This window comes from Podarcis tiliguerta (genome assembly GCF_965153285.1).
Source record: "Podarcis tiliguerta genome assembly, chromosome: 10".
Classification (NCBI taxonomy): domain Eukaryota; kingdom Metazoa; phylum Chordata; class Lepidosauria; order Squamata; family Lacertidae; genus Podarcis; species Podarcis tiliguerta.
Genome location: NC_139543.1, coordinates 2,003,248 through 2,029,440, shown reverse-complemented (window position 1 = coordinate 2,029,440; position 26,193 = coordinate 2,003,248). Strand labels below are relative to the sequence as shown.

The window sequence follows — 26,193 nt, the reverse complement described above, 5'->3', positions numbered from 1 at the left end:
ATGTGTTTGTGGTAGGGCGGTTAGCCTGCGAAACCCTGCGCAAGTCCCGAAGGCGGTCGGCTGGTGCCTGGTGCGCCAAGCAGGTGCCAGCAGCCGTCTGGCCAGCCCGGGCCCTGCGCCCCAGAGAGGTCGCTTGGGTGCTGCTGGCAGGTCCCCCTCGAGAAGAGGCCGCCCCGCGTCTGCGAGCGAGCCAGCTTTTCACACGTGACGCCCTCGAACCTCCGCGGCCTGTTTCGCGGGGCCTCTGCCCGCTCGCTGGTCGGGTGAGGAGGGCGGAGGGGCGCGGCCCCGGCAGGAGGAGCCCCGCAGGGCCCGGCCTCTTTCCGGCCCTCGGCGGCGCCGCCTCAGAGGCACCGAGGCCGAGCAGGAGTCCGCACCGGGGGCGCCATGGCCGAGGAGGGACCGAGCCACGCCGACAGCGCCGCTTCCGCCGCCTCGCTCCGGCTGCGCGCCCTGCTGCGCCACCTCCTGCCCGGCCGGGGGCCGGGGGTCGGGCGCCCCGTATCCTTTGGACCGAGCGGGCAGCCGGCCTTGGGGACGAGGGAGGACGAGGAGGGGAGGCCCGGCCTGGCTCCTCGTCCTGCTCCGGGAGCCGTGCGATTCAATGGTGGCGTTGGAAGGGGCCCCCGAGGGCCACCGAGTCCGGCCCCCCGCCGGGCAGGGCGGGAAGCCGCGACCCTCGGAGCCAGAGACTCGTTCTCGCCCTCCGGCCCTTTCCCGGACCAGCTCTCAAACTCCCTCGGACCCTCCTCCAGTCGAGGGGATTGGAAGGGGCCCGAGAGGCATCTAGTCCAGCCCTGCAAGGCCGCCTCCGGGCACAGGCCTCTCTCTCTCTCTCCCCTTCGCCTTTCTGTGCTCAGTCCCTTCCTCCCCTGCAAGGCAGGGATCTCAAGCTCAGCCTCCAGGCACAGGCGCCTCTCTCCTTTCTGTGCTCAGTCCCTTCCAGGCAGCTTAACCTGCCTCTTCCTTCTGCAAGTTGGAACAGACTTGTAAGAAAGTCTGCAGAGAAACAGAGCCTTTGAAACTCGGGCTGGACACAGTCTCTGGAAGAGGCCTTGAGCACGTTGGACCTGTATAGCAGCAGAACTTTAAAAATATGCATCTTTTCATAACATTCAAATTGGCAATGGGAAAAAGCTTCACCTGTCAAATTGCTGCTTTTCTGAGGCTTGTTAGAAGTGCATAAACCTGCTATGGGGAGAGGGCAGAGAGGACCTTGGTAACTGCCTCTCCCAGACATGGGTCATGGCTGAGCTGGGACCTAATTCTAATTCCCAGACCAGGTCCCTTCTCAGGCTTCACCACTTCTTGGGTTTGGTTTGTATACTGACTAGAGAGCTATGTAATTCTTATATAACTTGATGGGCCACTTTAATGGCTGTCTGTCTATTATGCTGGCCTCTTTAATTTAAATGCAAAGCAGCCCTTTTAATTATAAATCAAATTATCTTGTATCTAGTCAAGATTGCATATGTCTGAGCAAGGGTTGTATAGATTTTGGCCCCAGTGAAGCTGAAACTAAACGTTTGAAGCATTGCAGGGGGTTGGACTAGATGACCCTCAGGATTCCTTCCAACTGTACAATTCTGTGTTTATATAATTCTGTCAGTGGGTGGCAAATAACTGCAAGTGTGTTTAAGCAAAATTATGCACAGCACAAAGAAATCTGCAGGGATAGGAAAATACCTGCAGTGGCCTTTGCGCCCCTCCCCCCATATCCTGATGATCTGGACATGTATCAATCCAGTTTCTGTTGTCTCTCCATTGTTATTCACAGCTTTGCAGGGATACATTTTGATGGAAGAAACATTTATTTATATTGCATATTAGATCTACAGCTCTGATTGCTGCTAACCTTTTTATTTATTATTATTTTTGAACCAGCAATCTTGCTTTTGACCTTTGCACTTGGTACTGTTACATAAGGTATTTGTGATTATCTAATACTTTTCTAATACTTTTTCCTTGATTCTCTTCCCCTCTCCCCCACTATTTATTACTAATGTGTTTCAAGATGAGGAACAATAGAGAGGTCTGAGCATTTTCAAGGTTTCCTGAAATTTCCTCTCTGTTGAATACAGATTTAGCAACTCCCTTTAGGTCTGTCACTAGTTATGTGTATAGTATTACGCATCCAGTGGTTGGACATGCAAAATGCCATCCTAGATATTTTATGCATTGGGGAGATAAGTTGGAGGTGGGTTTGCAAGCAAGATAGGCAGTGGGGGAGTGCAGGTTGTAGTTATCTCTCCTCCTGCTTCTCTTCTCCCCCTCCTACTGCCAGCTCAGCATACGTTAATAATAATAATAATAATAATAATAATAATAATAATAATAATACATTTTATTTATATCCTGCCCTCCCCAGCCGAAGCTGGGCTCAGAGCGGCTAACAACAATAAAATAATACAACATTCTAAAATAATTTCATTATAAAATCAATTCAAATCAGATTAATGGCAACCATTGGGCTAGAGTTCTGTGAGAATTGCCAAAGGAGGGAGTCAGGCTGTGCCCTGGCCAAAGGCGTGGTGGAACAGCTCTGTCTTGCAGGCCCTGCGAAAAGATGTCAAGTCCCACAGGGCCCTAGTCTCTTGTGACAGAGCGTTCCACCAGTCGGAGCCACAGCCAAAAAAGCCCTGGCTCTGGTTGAGGCCAGCCTAACCTCCCTGTGGCCTGGGACCTTCACGATGTTTTTATTTGCAGACCGTAAGTTTCTCTGTGGGGCATACCAGGAGAGGCGGTCCCGTAGGTACAAGGGTCCTAGGCCGTATAGGGCTTTAAAGGTTAAAACCAGCACCTTAAACCTGATCCTGTACTCCACCGGGAGCCAGTGCAGCTGGTATAGCACCGGGTGAATGTGATCTCACAGCGAAGACCCCGTAAGGAGTCTCGCTGTGGCATTCTGCACCCGCTGGAGTTTCTGGGTCAGTCTCAAGGGCAGCCCCACGTAGAGCGAGTTACAATAATCCAGTCTGGAGGTGACTGTCACGTGGATCACAGTGGCTAGGACACCAGGTCCAGAGCCTGTGAGGAGGGAGTGGCATCAGCATGGATGTTGAAGTCCCCCAATACCAATAGGTTAGGGAACTCCAAGGCCCAGCCGGCCACCACCTCCAATAGGCCTGACAGGGTGGCTGCTGGTGCGCTAGGTGGCCGGTATACCAGCCAGACAGCCAAGCTCTCCTCGGAGCCCCACACTAGGCCAACACATTCAATGCCGGGGATCGATGGCGATGGTAGAGCCCTGAAAGAACAATCTTCCCGGATTAATCATGCCACCCCTCCCCCCCGGCCCACAGTCCGCTACTGGTGGAGGACGGAGAAGCCCGGGGGCGCCATCTCTCGTAAGGTAACTGTTTCCCCTTCGCGCACCCAGGTCTCCGTCACACAAGCCAGGTTGACACCCTGCGAGGTAAAGAAATCTCGCAGGGTGGCGGTTTTGTTGCCTATAGACCTGGCATTGCACAGCACCAGTGACGGAGGTGAGTAATCCTTGCTCACCCTACCCTCGTCCCTCGGGATGGGGTGCAGATTGGAAGGGGTACGAGCATATTTGTATCTCGATCCCCTTCGCCTATAACATCTGCCCCCACCGCCATACCTCCCTCGCCTCTCCACGATAGCAATCCCAAGCCTCATACTAGCCTTCATTGACGGCAATTGATGTTATTCTTTCCCAACCTAGTTATTCTGCTTATAGTATCAGCAACTCGATAACTCTAATTAGTCGAGTAGAACAAACCAGCTACACATCAGCTACCTCTCTGATTGTATGAAACTATTATATTCTTTGTCAGCCTACTATTATAATATTAGGCAAACCAATTAATTAAATTAAGAAATTGAAAAACAAACCCCAAAACATTCTATAGCTAAACAAAACTACCATATAACATACATTAAGGGGGGAAAAACACCTAAATAGCATCAAACACCTAACAGTAAGCAAGCAAAACTTAAATATTATCATGAAACAATGAACTATAAAAAACTAAAACAAATGGCAAGGAAAGGGGGAGGGCGAAAAGGGAAGAAAAAAGTTACTGTAGCAGACGAAGTTCTTGTAGCATCACGAAGTTCTTGTAGCATCATGTGCCAGCTCACGAATGATCTCTGAATCTGCCAACCTGAACAAGCAGGCGACAGCGGGGGGTGGGCAGAGGAAGGCGGGGCAGGCTCAGTAAATGCCCTGTTCGATGTCAGTGCCGTCCCGATGGTCTCAGGGGGCCCTCCTCTTGCTGTTGCCCTAGCACTTGTAGTGGCAGAGAAAGTGTTCCTCTTGGCAGCAGGAGTCCTCTGGTTTCCCCCACTGCTGGTGTTCTCAGGGCCACAGAATCATACCTCTCCTCTGCTACAACCAGCTGCCAGCCCTGTGGCTTAAGAGTCTCTGGCATCTTGAGGGTGGAGCCCCCCTCTCTGGCTTCCCTAGGTGCCTTTCCATTGAGTCTGTATCTTGACCCAGGCTCCATGCCGAGTACTCGACCAGTCTGTCTGAGTCCAGGAGCACCGCTGGCATGCAGGGCAGCAGCCGGACCCACAACTGGGAAGACAGAGCAGGCACACAGCACAGTTGGGCCCACAAGCCAGGAGGGCAGAGGCAAGCACAAGCGGAACACTCCTGCAACACAGCTTCCCCTCCCTTCGTTCATTTAAAATGCCGAGTCAAAGCCTGAGTCAGAGTCAGTTTGGAAAAAGTTCAGGAGATTAATTAAATTGTTTAGAGTTACGAGTCCTTGAAATAGGCTGGGCGGCGGCTGTTAAGCTGTTTGACTTCGTTAGATCTAATTTACAGCGCCAACTTCACAAGTTCTCTGATATAAAACCCCAGGTTGCCAAACTTTTGATAAGAAGAGGGTTAAAAGATTAAAAAGTTAAAATGTTGAAAAAGTTAAAAGGAGTAGGAGCCCCCAACACCTAATTGAGGAGCTCTAACAGGAGCGTCTTGCCTCAAGGCCATCTTGCAAGTACCACCTCTCAAAGTTGCATTCACTGGAAAGTTTCTTTGCCCCTTCAAGTCATCAGAACGCCACTGTGACTGTATGAATATCTGTATGTCTATCGTCTGTCTCTCTGTTTTCTATTTTTCTATATATCAAATATCAGTCAATACAGTGCAGCCCAATACAAAGGAAAAAGGAGGAGAGGAGCTTTGGTCTGTTCTAATGAAACAATTACATCAGTCATTTCTATCTTTGAAAAGTGTCATGTTAAAGCTTCCAGTGAGAGAGAGCCCATGTTTTTTAGTTACTGCATAAGAAATACAATTTGTCTAAATAGCATAAAGATTTTTCTGCCTCTTGAATTTTTCTACACAGTCAAAGGTTGGCAGCTTTATTTGTCCATGACTGCCAAGTCCCAAAGTTTCTGATACCAGACTTCCATAAGGTCGATGTCACAAGTTCTCCAGAATCTAGCTGCTGTGAGCTTTTTTGCAATATTTAATTATGTGGTGACCCAAATCAAAAAGAGAGAGGGAGATAATTTTTGTATGACCTATTTGGTTATTCACTCAACTTTGCGAAAGACCTGTAACCAAACTTGTTTGACTAGGGCAGTACAACCAGAGGTGAAAAAATGAGCCAAAGCTGCTACCATATCTCCAGCAGTTTGTAGTGCGTAGTCTTTTTGTAATTTTATTCAAAGAGAAAGGATACATACACCAACGATATATGATTCTATGATAAAAGACCTTGGATGCAGTTTCACTGAAACTAATGTCTACTGAATTATCTTCACAAATAAGGTATCTCAGGCATACCCATAGTATGTTTTTCTGCTCGATGTTTATGCACTGTGTTATGACCTCATGATATATACAATCCAGGGACAGTTGCATCAGCACCTGTCCTGGCCCTTTTCTTCTACTTTGGAAAAAATACTAAAAATTATCAGAATATTGATAGCAACAACAATGGATGTTTCCCTGTTAGAAGTTTCTATTGATGATAATTCCACACTGAATTCTCTGTGAAAGAAATGAACCATGATTGTCTTTTCATAAGGTAAAGGTAAAGGGACCCCTGACCGTTATGTCCAGTTGTGGCTGACTCTGGGGTTGCAGTGCTCATCTCGCTTTATTGGCTGAAGGAGCTGGCGTACAGCTTCCGGGTCATGTGGCCAGTATGGCGAACCAGAGCAGCACACAGAAACACTGTTTACCTTCCCGCTGGAAGGTACTTACACTTTGATGTGCTTTTGAAGTGCTAGGTGGGCAGGAGCAGGGACTGAGCAATGGGAGCTCACCCCGTTGCGGGGATTTGAACCGCCAACCTTCTGATCGGCAAGTCCTAGGCTCTGTGGTTTAACCCACAGCGCCACCCGCGTTCCTTTGTCTTTTCATACTGGGCACCAATTATGGAAAAAAATAGATTGAAAGAGTAGCATTTATGCCTTAGTCTTTTGACTCATATTTTTGTAATTTTTGTGGATTGGAATGTGTGGCACAAAGCTTTTAATGTTGTTGCAAAAATACTTTTAAAAACTGAATAGAGTTATATCACAAATGGGTTTATCAGTGAGCTATGGTTGTCCACAGTTACCAAAATATACATACTAGCAAAACTGCCTGTGTGTAATGTGTGAAATGCCCTATTGGATAAATGAGCTTACTTATATTAATCTAAAACACTTTACAGTGGTACCTCAGGTTACATACGCTTCAGGTTACATACACTTCAGGTTACAGACTCCGCTAACCCAGAAATAGTGCTTCAGGTTAAGAACTTTGCTTCAGGATGAGAACAGAAATCGTGCTCCAGCGGTGCGGCGGCCCCATTAGCTAAAGTGGTGCTTCAGGTTAAGGACAGTTTCAGGTTAAGTACGAACCTCCGGAATGAATTAAGTACTTAACCTGAGGTACCACTGTATTCATTTTTTTCAAAAAAATTATAAAAAAGAATGTCAAAGTCAAAAGGCATATTTACAATATTACATTCATGAGCATCATAGTCTTGGAATTGATTAATAATTTAACAAAGTTTAAAGAAAAAAAGGGGGGGGACCCCAGTGTTCTTCCCCTGCTATTACGGCATTTGCAACAAATGTATTTTCGGAATTACATAAATTGCATTTCCATTCTAAAATATATCTCCAGTTGCCATGAAAGACTTATTTGCTTTTATTTGCCCGTACCAAAGCTGCAACTTAAGATATGGCCTTCAATGAAACTAATTGCACTACTTGAGTGTGGAAGAAGTCTGATATCCATTTGGAAACCATTGGAATCTTGCTCTTAAGGGAATACTTCCTGCTGTTCTTTGCTGTTTCCAACTATAATTGCTCTATGATTTAGTGGAAATGCATATCCAGTTCAACTTATTTCTTCATTGAATTATTTCTTATTTCTATATTTCCATCCAACAAACCTTCATTTTGGAACAGTGTTATTCCTACAGTTGTTTCCAACAGTTTCCTTTTTTTTATTTTGTAGATTTTTCTGACAAAATGTTATATCACTGATATTTTTTCTTAATTTTCTTGGAAGACACCACTTTGTGTTTGGCAATTGCTTTCCATCTGGTATTTTTGTTAATATTTAGAAAGTACAAATATAGAAGACACTATTGTAAAAAAAAAAATTTGCTTTCCCCAAATAGGTTTCCATTTGTCATTAGAAGTTGCCACCAAGGTGACAAATAAAAACTTAAAACAATCAATGTTTATTATCCAAACTGTGTGAACTGTAATATTCATTATGCTGTCTCTGGGTTACATTAAAATGTCCCCTTCCTTGCATCAGGGAAGGGAACCTTTGGCTCCAATCCTGTGCATTGCACAAGATGATAGATTGTATAACTCAGTTTAAAAAGAGTGAAAACCGTGGGGAGTGTGTGTGTGAGGAGAATCACTTCTTTTGTTACGATTTGTTGAGTGGAACCATACATGCGTTCTATTGTATCTTCCTATATCCATACTATGTCCCAGGCTTAATAATTTGCAAAATGTATTCAAACTGTAATTCTTATTTCAGCAGAAGGAGCCATATCCAATGCCACTATTATTCTGCTAGCACAGCAGATTTGTACTGGAAGTAAACTTTCCCTCTTCTCCTCTCTTTCTGGCAGTGCCCCATGATCACTCAAAATCTGCCCCAAAGGGTTGGAGAAGCCTCCACAGTAGATTGAGGGCGTGCAGGGAGCTCCTGTTATGTCACTGCAACATTGGAATGTATCATATAATCCAATATTCCTTATTTGCCCTCCCCTCCTTTTTAATATCATAGTAAGTATTTCAATAGGATTGCTCATCTTCTTTTCTGTTTTTAACCAGCGGGGTTTTTTCGTTTCTGTTTTAATCAGGCTATACACTGTTTAATTGAAGGGGCATAATAATCCAAAACTATTTGTGAGAGAAGACACAAAGATCATAAACTTTTTAATAGATGCATCTTGTTTCAAATTAAAGTTGTTTGTAGAATCCTTTCCTCAGTTTTCTTTAGAAAAGAGAACTAGCATATTTTTTTGGGTGGGGGAGGGAATATTCATAAAACATTCATTTTCAAAACTGCAGTCTTTCCTCTCCGGGAAACTTGTGAGAATGGCAGTGTGCCAGGAAACAGGGAATTATAGAATGTTAGAATGATGTTGGATTGAGGTTAAGGGGTTTTTAGCAATAATGTTATGTAAGAATATGCAAAAATGGAATGTTAACAGGTGGAAAGTTAAAGCTATAATATATTAAGATCAAAATTAAGATAAAGGTAAAGGTAAAGAGGGAAAGGATTTGCTGAATAAATAAACTGAATTGGAATACAAAGAGGGGAGGTGTGGGGGGGGGGTCCGAGAAACAAGCAAATGTAAGATATGTTTTGAAAGATTGATTTGTTTTTAATTGTTTTGTATTTTTTGTATTTTTTCCTTTTTTCCTTTTTTCTGTTATTTTGTGAAAATCTTAATAAAATATATATATAAAAAAGGAAACAGGGAATTATATTCACGTATAAATATGTACAATTTTTTTGGCAAAGGGTGTTTAAGGAGATAACAGAAATCACTGGGTTAAAGCTGACCAAAAGTCCAGAGGTGGCTTTATTATCAATTTACGATGGGGCGGAAGGTTCGCAGGCTGTGAAGGACTTGCTCACAAGTTTATTGACAGCTGCACGGATTATTATAGCCAGGAAGTGGAAGGGGTAAGCAGAATATAAAATGGAAGAAGTGGGATATAGCTATTAATGATAAATTAACGTGTCATCATTCTCTGTCAGGAGAAATGATTTTGAGGAGATATGAATGGTGTTTGCAGAATTTGTACTGTTAAAACGGAAAGGGGTCAAACCATCACAAGAGGTGTTGAAATTCTGGGAGGTTGGATAGTTACAGTGGAATGGTCTCGCTGGTGGGGTGCATATTTTTATTCTTTTTTATTTATGATTATTACTTTGTCAAAAAGAAAAAGTGGCAGTTTTCATAATTGCCTTATGATTAACTTGGAATGTTTTTGTTTTATGTCAGGAGGGGAGACAAATGCTTAGGTGTTTGATTTTGGGTTGAATGAAAATCCCCATGTCTTACTATTTATTTATTTTTTTAATCTACCTTCTTTAACTGTTGCTTAAAATAAATAATTATAATGTAGAATGGCTATCTTCCAGTTCCGCTGCATGTGGCTTTAAATTATTAGGAAAACCTGGGAGATTAGTGGTGTACATCAGAATAAAACTAATGTACATTATATTTCCTCTTCCATGTGAATACTTCCTATGATTCAAAATGAGTTCTGAGTTTTTATTTCACCCCATAAGATATAATATCTATTCAAAACCGTATTTAGATTCCTTAACTTGTGCTCAAGACACAATTTCCAACTTCAGCCCAAGTAACTACGGTGAAATATCCAATTCAGTACCGGTAGGTAATTTTTCTTTTTCTTTATAAAAATTAAATGTGTTGTGGTGATCATGGCAATGAAAGGAAACCATATATTTATTTTTGGCTAAAATTCCAAGCTTGAATTTGGTGAAGTTTTGATAATCAACCATCACATTGCTCTGAATTCCTGCAGATTTTGCAGTTCTGAAATAGTAGAGTAGCAAATGTTGGGATGCAGGATGCAGCAACCATTGCCCTCTGTTTCCCAGTATTTTGCTATCTAATTTAGCTCCTGCTCTCCCAATAGCTCCCTGCAGCATCTCTGTGTGAAGTAAAGATAGGGCACATAGTATAAATAAAATAACCTAATAGCACAGTTCAGTCTTGTAGCAAGTCCCTTTGCATTCATTATCTCTTAATCCATGCTAAAGAGATTTGGATTGCAACCTAAAAAGTTTCTTTCATGCAAAGACCCCCTTTTTGTTTATATGCCAAATTCTATCTCAGACGCACTCAAAAGGGGCATAAAACATGAAATACAAACGATTTTGCTGATGTGGTTGTTTCTTACCTACTTGGGGGGGGGCAGGTTACAGCTAGCAATTGCAACACCTGAAACTTAATCCATTTTTTTAAAAAAATATACATTTATTATTTTGTAAATATGTCGTTGATTGATTGATTGATTGATTGATTGTAATGGCATGCTGTTTCTGGGCATGGTTGCATCTGTGTATTTGTGCATTAGTAGAAACTTTTGTGCCTCTATACTCAAGAAGCAAACAGCAAACTAACTTTTGTGCTGACTTCATGGAAATAAATACCTTCATGGTACTGCAGATTTTGAACTTCAGGGCCCCCCTCCCACATGGACCTGCCTGTTTTCCCTAGAGCACCTCTGTGCTGCAGGAGACCCCGGGGTGTGTTGTAGGTTGCATAAGAGTTCCCAGGGAGCGCTTATTTCCTAGACTTCATCCTTGCCCTGTGAACTTACCCAGTCTGTGTTCCTATCTCTGCAGTTACACCTTAGATAATAATGTTCTAAGCCCAGAGCAAAGGGATTTCTATGAGGAGAACGGCTATCTCGTCATAAAAAATCTGGTCTCGGATGAGGATGTTGAACATTTCAGGTAAACTGTAGCCATGTGTCCTAATCACATATAGTGAGATTGTCTAAAACAAGTATCTTCAACCTTTTCAGACCCAGAACTCACTTTTCACCCAAACATGCATTCAGGACCCATTTCGTAATCTCTTTTTCCATATCTTTGCAGAGTGGTAGTGCTCCTGACCTTGGGTCAGTCTTGACCCCCCCCCCCCCCCCCCGTGGTACTTGACCCCACCCCCAGTGGTTTAAAGCACACTGGTTGCAGTCCAGAGATCTCTCTTGAGGTGTGCCCAAGAGCTTGTGTTTGCCAAGCAAGACCTGAAGGCCACAAGAAGGGCCCCACTCCAAATGAAAATTCCCTCTGGATTTACAAGAACATCCAGCCATTTGATACGAGGCATAATTCACTTATAAATATACACTCATAGCCTCACAGAGAATGAGTTATGTGGATCTCTAGTTCCGAGTTATTACCCATAATTTTGCACCAAGGTGTCCCAACTTCATACCAAGTCGGCTGCAAGAGTACCCTCAGCCCACACTGCTTTGTCATGGGGGGCAGGGAAGCAAGGCCAAAATTTCACACACATTCACACACCCCAGATAAGCCAGGTGCTGGACTTCAGGAAGGAGGCACAAGGCTCTGGCAGAGGTGTAGAGCTTTCCCACCTCTTTCCCAAAGCTGGGAATGTGCTAACTAGGCTTTGGGAATGAGGTGGGAGGACTTTAGGACCCTGTCTGAACCCGTACACCTTCTTCCCACAGCCCAAGGCCTCTCTTACCTGAGTTTGGAAAGGCAGTCCAAGGGCTGCCCAAAAGAGCCTTAAGGACTGCTTGTGGCCCTCAGGCTTGCTTTGAACAGCCTTGTTTTGCGCAATAGAAGTATCCAGTTCATTTAGCAAGGGCAATAACATGGTTAAATAGCCTAGTAAACTTTGCTGAAGTAAATTTTTAAAATTCCCTCTTCAGAAATGAGTTCGTGAAGATCTGCAGACAGGAAGTGATCGTCCCTGGACTGATGGTCATGAGAGATGTGTCAATGGCCAAGTCTGAATTTATTCCTGATCAGAAAGCAGTTTCAAAACTACAGGATTTCCAGCAACATGAAGAGCTCTTCAGATATTGCACATTGTCTCAGGTTAATTTTTTTTTTAAAAAAGAATATCCTGAAGACCACAAATAAACTGCATTTTTTTACATGTGGTCCTTCACATTATATTAATTCAGAAGAAACTTGTAATCTCTATATACAGTCTACATAGCTTGATCTAAGGATGTTGCACTATCGCTGCTCTAGAAAATTGCTGCCCAGCTCTTTAGCCACAGGCAAAGTCTGCACTAAATAGACACCTTCATTATTTAGGTTACTAGCATAGTATGGCATTGAATAGCACCATCTATCAAAAGTTAAGAGACCCTGAGGATGAAATGACACATGATGCCAGAGGCCCGTGACTTTTTCATAATGATTGCTTAGTTCCTGTCCATTTCAGTGGGATATGCATAGGGAGACATTGCTGGTGGATTCTGTCAGTAACTTGGATGATGGCAGTTTTTGCACAGGGCAGCAATTTTGCATAAAACTGTTTGCTTCTTCAACACTGGTGTATCGATCATACGTATTTACTTGAGTCTTGCCCATGAAATATAAGGGGTAATATATTTTTAGCATGTTTAAATATGCATCTCTCTTCACCTTAGATATTGAAATATGTCGAATGCTTCACAGGACCAAACATCATGGCTATGCACACCATGTTGATAAATAAGCCTCCGGATTCTGGTAAGAAATAATTGAACAGAGGAGAAATAAAATACTCTGTTCAAGAATGCAAGCGTGTATTTAAATATTATCAGACTTGTCCTTTTTTCTTTTTCTTCTGCAAGGTCCTGTAGGTATCATTAGTGAGTTAGCTGCTGTGATGCAAGTCTAAATGAAAATATATACCACTAACATGGTTAATATACATCAGGTTTGGTATTGATACACTCTAAACAATGGGACCTTTTTTCCTGTTTACGGCTTTGTTGCCTCAAGATAATCTGTGAGCAGGGACAAACCTAAAAGTGGAAGTGGCACGATTTTCTCTCTTGCTGCCATCTTCCTCTTCCCCATGTCTCTCCCCATAGCTTGATTTCATTAAATGGCATGTTGCATATCCTTCTCTAAGTCATTGGTTTGCAATCCTTTGGTGCCTTAGGGACTTGTCAGCCATTTCAGTTCAGTGCCAAAGATTCTGGTGTCTTTGTTTTCTCAAAGTGTATGCAGAAGCATACTCTCTAGGCAATAAACACCAGTTCACAAAATTTAGCCATATGGAGGGCCAAGGAGGGTGCATCATCATCATCATCAACAACAACATTTATTATTTATACCCTGCCCATCTGGATGGGTTTCCCCAGCCGCTCTGGGCGGCTCCCAGCAAATTATTAAAATACAATAATTCATCAAACATTAAAAGCTTCCCTATACAGGGCTGCCTTCAGATGTCTTCTAAAAGTCAGATAGTTGTTTATTTCTTTGACATCTGGTGGGTGGGCGTTCCACAGGGCAGGCGCCACTACATTAGGGGTTTGTGGGGAGAGGAAGAGCCCCACTGAAATGGGCTATAGATCTTTTGAAGGAAAGAACGAAAATAAGTTGGACACTATTGGGTGGAGGATCTACTTGCTGAAGGAGAAAATGTATATATTGTATATTTTTGTCATTGTGAGCTGCTTTGAGGCCTGGTGAAAAGTGGGGTATAAACATTTGTAAATAAATAAATAAATAAATAAATAAATAAATAAAATATTAAAGGACATGGAAGCTGGTAAGGAGCCCCTGGATCCAATCTCATCTGGGTCACTTTCAGGGCTGCTGTCAGGAGGGAACATCTTGGCTTTCAGGTGTCCCAGTCGCCCACAAAATGTGCTCCTGGGTTTTAGCTCTAAGCAGTGGCAACTTATGCTAGTAAGGTGACTCAGGTAAAGAGGGGTAGATTAACTGGATGAGGAAATCTATGCATGGCTCCTACCATGCCATCACTACGATAGATGGATGTGTATAGCCATTGCCAGCTTAAATCCAGTCCTGGTTCAAGTCTTTGAATGCCACTGGAGGTGTAGCCGAAACTGCATGAGAGGTATTGGTAGACCCTGGAGAACAGAGGGTTTCAGAGACTTTAAAAGAAATTGGTGGAAGGTGGGATGAGGGGGGCAAAAACTAAAAAATAATTCAGTGGCAAGGAATGTTGGCTGCCCGAATGGGAGAAAAAATGAGAACCAGGTGGGAGTGGAACAGTTGGACTCAGGTTTACAGATAATGTCATTCTGTATTGGTCACTTCTACATCACACTGAGAATCTATTTTTAAATGTCCTGAGGGATGGAAGTTAGAGCTACCCATGGACATTGTGGAGAAAGTACAAGGTGTGACCGGAAAGTTTGGTGAATGATCGCAGAAATCCGACAGCAAGAAATACTTGAACATACATACCTTACAGGCCTTCAAAGTAGGCCCCCTCTGATACAATGCACCATTGACAACGTTCATAGAACTGTTGGAAACTTCTGGAGAAGTCCTCTTTTCGTATGGCTTTCAGTTCCCTCGTCACAGCAGCTTGGACGTATGAAATGTTGGAAAATCGGTGCCCTTTCAGTGCAGATTTCAGTTTTGGAAAAAGAAATAAATTCGGTGGGGCCAGATTGGGAGAATATGGAGGGTGGGACAACTCAGTAACCTTAGTAACGACTTCACACGAAATATGCAGTCGTTCCACCATCATTCGGACAGACACACGCTGATCCCGCATCTGCTAGACCAAGGGTCATCTTTGATGGTTTGCCGCCCTTCACGGAAAGTCTTAAACTACTCATGCACTGTCTTTCGAGTTACGGCTTCATCTCCGTACACAATTGTGACCATTTTGTGGGTTTCCAATGCCGATTGTATGTTCGAATATTTCTCGCTGTCCAATTTCTGTGACCATTCAGTGAACTTTCTAGTCACATCTTGTAAATCATTTAATGTAGCTTATTCCACACCTGCCCACAAAAACAAGCAGAAATGTAGCAATTGTCTAATTGAGTGTGGTTTAAAACATGCCCACACACAACAGGGCTATTGCAAATCCCAAACAGATGTAGTTCACTTTTCCCATATTGCTGGTTGGATGGATAATGCATTATAGCAGCTTTGTGGTGTAGCCAGTTGAGCATCTTACAACAATCCTGCCATGTTAATCCATTGTTTTTTCCTCCACTTTGTGGATTAAGCGAAGAGAGTTGCGCACAGCTGCACTGCAGTGTAGTTCACTGTTAGAACCCTATTGCAGACATGAGGACTGTGCTGTGAGTAGTTTAACAGCAGTCCTGCCACATAGTCCACTGTTAATATTGAAGGCCAGAGGCAGGGCTACTTCAGTCTGATCCTAGGCAAAATCCAGAACTCAGCTGCGAGCATCAACTTCACATTTCATTGACTTGCAGGTAGACTAGATGTTGTTTTTTTGTTTTTGTTTTTAAATAGCACACAAAGAAAAACAAGTTAGTGCAGCAAGTCCTGTTTTGGGTGCTACCTTTGTTCTGTAAACCCCCAGCTACAGACTCAGGTAAAACACACACAGCAAGGCCACACTGTGACATCTTGTTGTCTCATTGTGCTTGTATTTACTTACCATATTTTTTGCTCTATAGGACGCACTGAACCATAGGACACACAGGACTATAGGAGGGGGAGAACAGGAAAAAAAATTCTCCCCCTCTCTGCTCAGCGCCCCTTCAGCGAAGCGGCAGGAGAAAAGGAGCCCCTTCCATTTCTCCTCCCACTTCACTGAAGGGCCGCTGCGCAGAGAGGGAAAACTGTGCAGCGCCTCTCCAGCGAAGTGAAGCCTGGAGAGCATGAGGGATCGGTGTACACCGACTCCTCCCGCTCTTCAGGCGGCTATCTGCAAGCCTTCTGAGCGCAGCGAGAACTCCCGCTGCTCTCCGAAGGCTTGCGGATAGCTGCCTGAAACCCCCAGAGTGCAGCGGCAGGGGAAGCCCAAGCTTCCCCCGACCCCAGCCCCCAGAACAGGTCGGGGAGCGGCAGTCCCTTCTCCCTCCTGGGGGAAAAGCCCGCAAGAGCCGCAGGAAGCTTTTGTGCGGCTCTTGGGGGCTTTTCCTGCCTGCCTCCCCCCTGCATTCACTCCATAGGACGCATAGACTTTCCCCCTTAGTTTTTAAGAGGGAAGAAGTGCGTCCTATGGAGCGAAAAATACAGTAACTAATTTTGCATCTGTACTATGAAAGCTAATACAAATAATTGTTGCAGGAAAGAAGACCTCTCGCCATCCAATGCACCAGGATTTGCACTATTTCCCATTCCGGCCTGCAGATCGCATTGTTTGTGCCTGGACTGCCATGGAGAAGATTGATCGCAGAAATGGATGCCTGGTAGTTTTGCCAGGAAGTCATAAGGGGTCTCTGAAACAGCATGATTATCCTGAGTGGGAGGTAATTTCTTTATGACTTCATCACAGGGAGGGATGGAGGATGGAAGTATCTGCAAATTTGGAGGTAGCCAATAGCAGTTTTGCTAACTGAGTAGTATTTTCAGTGTCCTTATAATTAAAAGGTAAGGTAAAGGTACCCCTGCCTGTACGGGCCAGTCGTGTCCAACTCTAGGGTTGTGCGCCCATCTCACTTAAGAGGCCGGGGGCCAGCGCTGTCCGGAGACACTTCCGGGTCACGTGACCAGCGTGACGAAGCTGCTCTGGTGAGCCAGCACCAGCGCAGCACACGGAAACACCGTTTACCTCCCTGCTATAAAGCGGTACCTATTTATCTACTCACACTTAGGGGTGCTTTCGAACTGCTAGGTGGGCAGGAGCTGGGACTGAAAGACTGGAGCTCACCCCGCCGTGGGGATTCGAACCTCCGACCATACGATCGGCAAGTCCTAGGCACTGAGGTTTTACCCACAGCGCCACCCGCATCCCGGGCTATAATTAAAAAGAGGGCATTAAATTGAGATGAATGGGGAGCCAGTGGATTTGAGTTACATTCTGGACATCGGGAGTAGGAAAAGCAAAGGCAAGAAAAATTAACTTCCATGTTTGGGAAAACCAGCAAGGTTTGGAATGTCCCACCAGGTGTGGGAAGGGCCACGAGTTCAAAGGGCTTAGACAAAACGAATTAGACAGGCTTCTCAAATGCTGTGATAGGAAGCTAGAACATCCATGTTTGGGTGCAGGATGCATCTCCAAGATGCAAGGGAGAAAAGAGGCAGGAGGGGCATCAGCTTCACATTCAGCTTGTGGATTTCTCAATGACCACCCTGTCCTTTGTTGGACTACAAGACTACATAGGCCTTGCTCTCATCTAGCTATATAAACCTTTTGTATGAAAATAAGTTCTAAAAGTTTTTGAAGCTTGGATGATTGAAAACATTAAGCTTTTTAGGAAAAATAAGTTAATTTTATACATTGAACTTCCAGGGTGGTGTAAACAAGATGTACCATGGAGTGCGTGATTATGATAAAACTATTCCAAGGGTTCACCTTGCTATGGAGAAAGGAGACACAGTGTTCTTCCATCCCTTGCTAATCCATGGCTCTGGAATGAACAGGACTGAAGGGTTTCGTAAGGTAAGATGCCATTTAAGGTTGCAGGTGTTGGAACACCTGGATTATGCTGCTCAAGCAAAGTCAAGTCAAAGCTTCCCCATTTTCTTAATTAACATTTGATGTTTCTTAATCGTCCTGTTTAATTTGTTTTCAAGAGTGACTTAGACCTACATATTTTTAGTTTAAAGCTGGTATAAAAAAGTAGTGAAGTGCTTACAAAGAGAAAAAAGTAAATAATGTGGGTCTTTTTACAGGCAATTTCTTGTCATTACGCAAGTTCTGACTGCCACTATATTGATGTGAAAGGTACAATTCAAGAGAACATTGAGAAAGAAGTTGTGGAAATTGCAAGAACAAAGTATGGTATAGACTCGCCTATTCCCCTGAAGGTATTGTTTGTGAATGTCCTTCATCAAAAACCTTTCACGTCATACGTCTGACATAATGGTATCGGGAATAATTATTCCATTGGTGGTAGCCTACTCAGTCATGTACTTTGGTGTTGAGCAGGTCAACATATTACAATTCTCACTACCACACCACACCATTGGGGGACAAGCACTCGGCATGCTGTGTGATTTGTGTTGCTGGCAGCAAACTGAGGTGTTGCCTTGCTCAGAGAGATTATTGGATGAGTACAGAGGCCTGTAGCTAGAGCGTGAGATGTTCCTCCTCTCAATAACTTCTGCTGCACTCCGTGCCAAGAATAGACGTTTATCGTTCTGCATGAAGGTTCCTACTGGATCCATAATCAGGATGGTGGAAAACATGCTTTAAAATGGCATTCTGTAATGAATATTGCTACTCTCTAGTTCTCTTTGCAACTGCCCTAATATATTTTTACTGATGGCTGGCATAGAAATTTCTGCAGTCGTATCAACCTGTAATACTGGTTGTACATGGAATTACATAGTAACTGAAGAAAGCCATGTAGGGGATGAAATCACCACAACGCCCCAATATGGAAAATTTTATTCAGCTGCCTCTTTGGCTTCTAAGTTTTGAGCATGCATTGCGCACCTTCTTTGAAACCATATCTCAGCCACGGTATAGAAAGTAGGAAATTGCAATGTAACCAAAATACTCTGGTTCTCCCTTCACTGAAGCTCTCTTTTCCCCTGTTGAACAGAGGATCAGCAGCTTGGGCAGAGCAGGAGGCTCCAGCCGTGCCACAGTCAGCCTGTTTGCTGCTGCTGCTGCTGCTGCTGCTGGTTTTCACTGAGATCTTGCAAAGCCTTGTACAGAACCAGAACTACTGGGCGTAGTGGGGGGTTTCTTCCATATACAGCTGTTTCTGTGTACAAAAGGAATAATCTTGTGCACAAAACAAGGTTTTTCCTGTCCCACACCATAACTTTATTTCATTTTTTTGGTCTTTAGGATGTTTGGATGGTGCGAAGTCGTCTTGTTAAAGGAGAGAGGAGAAGTCTGTAGAATGTTATCTTGATGCCAAGGCTTAGTTCATGAACCCAGCATATCATTTTCTAACTGGGAGAAACCATGATCCTTTGGTTGGATGTGTTCAGAATTTTTCTTGCACTGAATATTTTTCAATTACTATGAAGGAAAACAGTTCTGAGGTATATTTATATTTGATAATGATGCTTAATTGAGAATTCTAGGCATACCTCCTTGGACGCGCCTACTGTTCTGAGTAAACAATATTCTTAAGTTCAAGAACAGTTTTAACTATTTTAATTGATGCACTTCATGATCTACTTTATCCAGTATTGAATGGTAGACAGCTGTATGATTCAACAAGGCACTGAAACAGCTGCCTTTATGCAGTGATTCAGAATGTTCAAGCCATGTCCTGTATTCTTAGTAGCGTAGCATTATTTTCTCCAAACTGGGTGAATAAATGAACAAAATGGCAAATGCAGTTCCATGCAAGTTAAAGGAATATACTTTGGGGCAAAAATAACTAAATAGGAACTTCACGTATGCTGGTAGACTTCTGACTAATGAGGAAAGGGCTCTCCATTTCCGATTGCCCCATCTCGAAAGGCTGTGGCAGAGTTGGGAGCAGTGTAGAAAAGCCCCCCCTCCCCCCCGCAATGGCCTGAAGGCCGTCTTGTGTGGTCTCCTCTCATGTTCTCCTCTGAACAGAGCTTGGCTCAGCCTCCAGCAGCATATTGAACCAGGCTTCTGCACCAATGGAATGCACCAATGACATACACAGGCTCTGCATAGGGGCTACATTTGTTACCTAAGCTATACAAAGCTCTAACTAAAAGCTGTGTATTAGACTGTCAAAAGCCTATTGCAGTCAGCTTCATCAGCTTTTTAAAGAAATGACCAGTGGATTTAATCTCATTTAGAAAGTGCAATGTTACCCATATGACAGGCACATTTTAAAAAATCAACTAAAAAGAGATTCAACTTAAATAGAAAATTAAGAAAGACAAATGACTAAACTAGAAAGTAATTACAATAATGAAAAAGAAAACCACCCTTATCATTTGGAGTTATGTGTGAAAATAATATATAAGATTGCATGCTTTCTTGGGGTTTTTTGTGTTCTCAGAGTTAATAAATGAACGTCGTGCTTCAATTAATATTTCTAGTGCTTCTCCTTTGCTTCATTTATAATACGTAAGCTTAGTTAAATACACTACTACCCAGACATGTTCATACCAGTTCAAGGGAAATAGACTTTGAAGTTTTCCATTGGAAAGCTATTTGTCTTACTGCTCTGAGTTAAAGAGTAGTCAATTCCAGTTCTAAATCTTTCTTATTAGCAATCTTTTTCAAGTACACAAGAACAGTTGGAGGGATATTGGTTCTAGTTATATCTTTTATAACTGCAAGTACCCCTTTTCCAAAATTATACTATTTAGGTCAGGGCCAGAAAATATGAACTAAATCATCTAAAGCTTGATGCCTCTCGTTATCTCTCCTGTTGGAGGCTGTAGATTTTGTTTAAGTAAACTCTGATCAATCTGGGGGAAGATGTCTTGAAAGCCTTTTTGGGGACAAGGGTCTGTCCACCCCCAAAGATGATAGAATAAACTTCATGCTAGTAGTACACCTCAACATTGTAGTGCTGTCCTGCTGTGTGCTTTTTCCTAAAGAGCATTAGATTCAGTGGAATGGAACCCTTCCATTCATGGCAAGGGGCTTCAGTCTAGTGAGGGTTCCAAAACAGAAGGAGGGGGAGCCATGTTTTTTGTCATTTTCCCATTCATTCTCCTATACCCCCTCTCATGTTGCCCTGGAGGGTCAGCCACCCCCCAGGTGCAGACTTTTGGGAGGTGGGGGTGAACAAGGGGTTCTAGGGGTAAGATGGAAGTTGCAGAAGTCTCCACCCCACTTTTTCCATTTCCTTGATTTATTCTGAACATTTTGTAGATGGCCTCACCTGTTGTACAAGAGGAAGTCGTTGTTCATGCTGCAGGGCACACAAATGGTTCAAACTACTGGCAAATCCATGGCCCTTGCTGCTTCTGTATCTGTGATGCATAACTGTTCTGTTCCTCAACAAATCTGGATGAAATGCATGACATATTCTTGGAATAGGGATAAATGAAGAGCTGGTTGCTTAGAGGGGAGCAATTTCTAATCCATTAATAAACATGTAGTCCTCCCTTTACAGCTGTTAAAGGGTGGATCAATGTGATATATAATGTTTAAACCAAATTAAGTTCACCCAAACATCCTTTCTCAAGCTGTTGTGATTTTGATTTAGGCTGTTGAGGCCATGATATCAACATCTACCCACCTACAGAAGGCTATTTCTTATCAGCAAGCACTTTAAACATATTGTGAACAATGCTTGGACACAAATTAATGTCACAGGAATTATCTATATTACCTAAACAAGTGCATTTTATGGGATTACCCAAAAGTGGTTTTTTAAAAATACGACTGAGCATTGCTTAAAAAAAAGAAAGAATATCACGACAAAGAATCTAAATTTCAGGCAAACATCACAGGTCCAGTCTCTGTGGCTAATGCACATTATAGTTCTGATATATTTTTTCTCTCCTCTGTGGGTTGAGGTAGTGGAAGTGCAGAACCATTTTCCAGAATGCAGGCCAATAAACTGAATCAAACTCCTGACAAATGAGGTTCTATCCCTACTTTAGTTGCTCAAGGACATGATGTTCAGTCTGCTCTAGACTGAGTTACACTCTCCCAAAGGATCGTGTTTGCAGTTTAGCGATACTGTTGTGCCAGAGGTGGGTCAAACTTGGCCTGCGAGGCGGTTTTCTTCAAGCCCTGCCCACCTGCCATCATATGTGACATCAGGTGGAGCCTTGGGCACAGTGGGGCACTCCTGGTCATGCACTGGCAAGTGAAAGCAGCTTTGGCTCTATTGCCCATAAGCTGAGGCATGCTAGATCGGGTGTGGGAGCAGCTTCCCTGTGGAGAACACCCCTGCATGCCGCATGGATGGTGCTTGGAAGTCCTGACTTCAGACCGCAAGATGCCCAGTCCCCCAAGGCTTAATTCTGCAGCAAAGAACCGTTGAGAAGAGCACGCCTGGCAGTGCTGGGCAGCACAAGATGGCGTTACCCCGTTGGCATACAAACACTGCATTTTGCACAAGCATTGCTTAAAGAACTTCTTCCAGAGGTCAGCAGATGGTGCTCTTTTCCCAGAGAGCCCAATTAGCCACTGCTGCTGTGTGTGTTTAGTGCAAGTTCTAGTCTGGAATAGTCTCCCAATGTCCACAACATCGTGGCTCTAGACCAGGTGTGTGTTTTGCAAATTACACAGCAGGGCAAGAAAGCAGTATTATGTAGGGAGAAAAAAAAATCTTAATGGAGTAACATTTCTGAGTACGCACTCCTAAGGGTTGGTTTCTCATGTTGGCCTGGTTCACATGGTCACATTAAACATCCTTAAAGTAACGCTAATGCGAACACTATTGTGAACAAGCAGCGTGCTGGTGCACACTGCCGAAATGGTACTTCACTGTTCCCCTGCTGCTGTTGCGCTTCCAGGAAAGAAGCCATACTCAGGCTTGTTGTGCGGGCTGAACATGGGCTCCTGGTTTCTTTCCTCGTCAGGCTGGGCCGTTCAGACGACACAACAAGCCAGACCTGCCTTCTTGGCAGCCGGGGAGAAGCAAAGTGGCCAGAATTTCAGCAGTCTGCAAAGGTACACTGGGCATTCACATTAAACCATAGTTTATTTTAAGTATGGTTTGATGTAACATAATTCACACATCAGAGTAAGGTAATAAAGGGTAGCATGCACAATTAGGTACTATTTGTGTACATATTCATCAATATTAAACTTAGCCGTTTACCTGGAGTTCTTTTAGCTCATCTCTCTGTAGTGTGCAAATAACCTGCACAAATCAGCCTCCATTTTCCATGTTCAAAAGCAGCCAAGTTACTCAGATTAGGTTTTATTCAGAGACAGACTCCCAGCTTTGTAGTTCACATTTGAAAAGTTGGTACAAAAAACTGCAGTCTACTTTTCAAACACTGGCTAAGGAACTTTCTGAAGATCCTTTTGGAAACTGAATTGGATACCAGTTTGATACCATCAACCTTCTGGAGCGCCTGTCTGGGTTAGGGGTGGGCGGCATCACTTTGCAGTGGTTGCAGTCCTACTTGGATAGACATTGCTGGATGGGTGGTGCTTGGGGAGTGCCCTGAATGTTGGGTTCCTCAAGGTTGGATCTTATTCCCTATGCTGTTTGACTGCTACCTGAATCTGCTCAGTGCGGTTATCTGGAGGTTGAGTGCGTTGTCAGCAATGCCCTTATGGCACACAGCTCTACTCCTTTACATCTGCACACAGTGAATGGCTTGACTGTTGTTATGCTTCAGTAGTAGACTGGATTTTTGCAGATATTAATAGTGTGCAGTTTGAAGCGACGGGATCCTCAAAAAACTGTTCCTTTTGGAATGAAGCATTGTCCAGACCCATAAGTTGTTATTCAAAATTTTACTTGCAGAACTTTCTTTAAAAATAATTAAAACGTCAAATGTACCTCAAAAATATGTCCAGCACAGGCTTAGCTTCTTAGAAAATATGAAATAATCCAAACAGACCTATAAGCAAAGGTCTCTCTTATTCAGAATCCATTTTTTCCAGAGCTGCTTTCCTCCCCCCCCCCCCCAATATTCTTTATTGGTTTTCATTTGCACACTCCACATACACATACTGTATTACATTTCACACCTGCTCCCCAGAGCTGACTTCCCTCCTTCCCTCTTCTGGCCTTTTATATCACATCTAACTTTTTTGCATTGTCTTCATCCGTTTTGCATATTATTTTTCTTCTTTCATATTTGTTCATAGTCAAATAAATCCTCCTGTATATACAATTCTTATTGTCTGTCTATATCCATTTACAGCTACCATTGGTTACATTAATCACATTGTACATTTTACTTTTTGTTATTTTCTTTATCCATAAATTTTCCATAAATTTTCTTTACCCTGCTTCTGACACCAGTATACACGCCCCTCAGGAAACAAGGCCAGATACAAACACGGATGGTTATGGTGTGGCCTGAGGGAGCCTCTCAGCAACTGCAGGACTGTTTCCAGGAGACCGACTGGAATATTTTCGACCATCAAGATCTAGAAACTTATACATCAGCGGTCCTCGATTATATTAGATTCTGCACAGCAAATGTCACCAGGGAAAAGTATGTTAAGTTGTATCCGAATAGGAAGCCCTGGATGACAGGAGAGGTTAGGAGATTATTGAAGGCCAGAAATTCTGCTTTTAGAACTGGGGATCGGGTACCGTTTGGCATAGAAAGAGTGAACTTAAAGAGGGGTATCAGGAAAGCAAAAGCGGAGTACAGAGGAAAAATTGAGGACCATCTGAGAAATCATGATACTAGACAAATGTGGCAGGGAGTCCAACATCTGACTGGTTATAAATCAAGGAATTCATCAGTGGTAGAGAGTACTGCTTCCTTGGTGGGAGAGTTGAATACCTTCTTTGCCCGATTTGAGGTGACTCCAACAGGGATGCCAGAGCTATTGGCGTCACTACCTACAGGAAATGCTGTCAGGGTGGAAGAGGGAGAAGTGAGGCGAATATTAAAGGAGGTAAACACGAGGAAGGCTATGGGCCCGGATGGAGTGGCTGGCAGGGTGCTAAGAGATTGTTCAGACCAACTGGCAGGAATCTTTACGAAGATTTTTAACCAGTCTCTAGCCCAAGCCACTGTTCCACCCTGTCTGAAATCTGCTACCATTATACCCCTGCCAAAAACATCAAAGATAGACAGTCTGAATGATTTTCGCCCTGTGGCGTTGACACCCATTATAATGAAATGTTTCGAAAAACTGGTAAGGAAGCGCATCTTATCTTGTCTGCCAGTGGGACTTGACCCTTACCAGTTTGTGTACAAGGCAAAGATATCCACAGAGGATGCTGTGGCAATGGCTTTACATGCTGTCCTGACTCATTTGGAGAAGCAAGGGAACTCTGCGAGACTGTTATTTGTAGACTTTAGTTCTGCATTTAATACTATTCTTCCGCATAGATTGGTGCCCAAATTATTAGACCTGGGACTTCCACCATATTTGTGCAGGTGGATATTAGACTTTCTATCAAACCGTTCCCAAAGGGTCAGGTTGGGTTCACACGTCTCTGCGGATCTCATCACGAATACGGGGACGCCGCAGGGGTGTGTGTTGAGCCCGCTTTTATATACGCTCTATACAGCTGACTGTGCCCCCAAATACCCCAGTAATAAGATCATTAAGTTCGCAGATGATACAACGGTGGTTGGTTTAATTACGGCTGGAGAGGGGGAGACGGCCTATAGGAAGGAAGTTGAGCAGTTATGGGAGTGGTGCAGGAAAAACAACTTACTTCTTAACTTAAAGAAAACAAAAGAGATCATTGTGGACTTTAGGAAATGTAAATTGAATATTCAGCCACTTATTATTGAGGGGAAGTGCGTGGAACAGGTCTCGGTGTTTCGATTTCTGGGAATGGAGTTGAGAGACGACCTAACCTGGGGAGAGAACAGCAAAGACCTGGTGAAGAGAGCACAGCAGAGGTTATATTTTCTGAGAATCCTCGGGAAAAACAATCTCTCAAAGGACCTGTTGATGGCATTTTACCATTGCACTGTGGAGAGTGTACTAACTTATGGTCTGTGTGTGTGGTTTGGGAGCTGCACGGCCAGGGAAAAACAATGCTATCCAGGGTTGTAAAGACTGCAGAGAGAATTATTGGGTGCACTCTTCCCACTTTAGATCAAATCTATGCTGCCAGGTGCCATAAGAAAGCAGCAAAGATAGCACATGATAGTACGCACCCCGGAAATGATCTCTTTCAGCTTCTGCCTTCTGGAAGAAGGTATAGGGTTATAAAGGCCAGGACTAGCCGCCTGAGAAACAGTTTCTACACTAATGCAATTCTGGTTCTAAATGCAGCATAAGGGGTCTCTGTAGTATAGTGTATTTTAAAATGGGGTTTTAGAGTTTTTAGGGATTTTGAATGTTTTATGTGGTTTTTATGTGGTTTTTATGTAGTTTTTATGTGGTTTGGTGGTAGTCTTATGTAGTTTTTATGTAGTTTTATGTAGTTTTTCAATTTCATTGTTCCGCAAGGGACAATGACAATAAAGATATCGTTATCATTATCGTTATCCATAAATATTTCACATTATGAGGTTTATTTCAGTTCTACTGGTTTCACTATTTCACCTTATCCTTCCTATGTATGACATAAAATTTTCCCATTCTTTTTGAA

The 26,193-nt window shown here is 43.4% G+C and overlaps 1 protein-coding gene across 2 annotated transcripts; it reads left to right on the top strand.

Moving 5' to 3' along the window:
• Nucleotides 1-175: 175 nt before the first annotated feature.
• On the top strand, nucleotides 176-20,065 carry LOC310658180 (phytanoyl-CoA dioxygenase, peroxisomal-like). Of its 2 annotated transcripts, XM_083400025.1 has the most exons (11): nucleotides 493-821; nucleotides 912-1,080; nucleotides 8,067-8,169; nucleotides 9,796-9,851; nucleotides 10,832-10,942; nucleotides 11,890-12,058; nucleotides 12,622-12,703; nucleotides 16,214-16,395; nucleotides 17,379-17,528; nucleotides 17,762-17,896; nucleotides 18,888-20,065. In XM_083400025.1, the coding sequence occupies exons 3-11, from the start codon at nucleotides 8,149-8,151 to the stop codon at nucleotides 18,939-18,941; spliced, it is 960 nt and encodes a 319-aa protein (XP_083256151.1). In that variant the 5' UTR covers nucleotides 493-821; nucleotides 912-1,080; nucleotides 8,067-8,148; the 3' UTR covers nucleotides 18,942-20,065. The 2 variants fall into 2 exon arrangements, with proteins under 2 accessions (XP_083256150.1, XP_083256151.1); XM_083400024.1 differs by lacking the exons at nucleotides 912-1,080; nucleotides 8,067-8,169 and having other exon boundaries at nucleotides 176-501.
• The last annotated feature ends 6,128 nt before the right edge of the window (nucleotides 20,066-26,193 follow it).

What these genes read in the sequence shown, in the direction of transcription:
- LOC310658180 (XM_083400024.1), top strand. Translation starts at nt 388, where the DNA reads ATGGCCGAGGAGGGACCGAGCCACGCCGACAGCGCCGCTTCCGCCGCC. An exon ending in GGCCGGGGGTCGGGCGCCCC is followed by an intron (nt 502 to 9,795) that starts GTATCCTTTGGA and finishes CTTGTGCTCAAG; the next exon opens with ACACAATTTCCAACTTCAGC. An exon ending in AAATATCCAATTCAGTACCG is followed by an intron (nt 9,852 to 10,831) that starts GTAGGTAATTTT and finishes CTATCTCTGCAG; the next exon opens with TTACACCTTAGATAATAATG.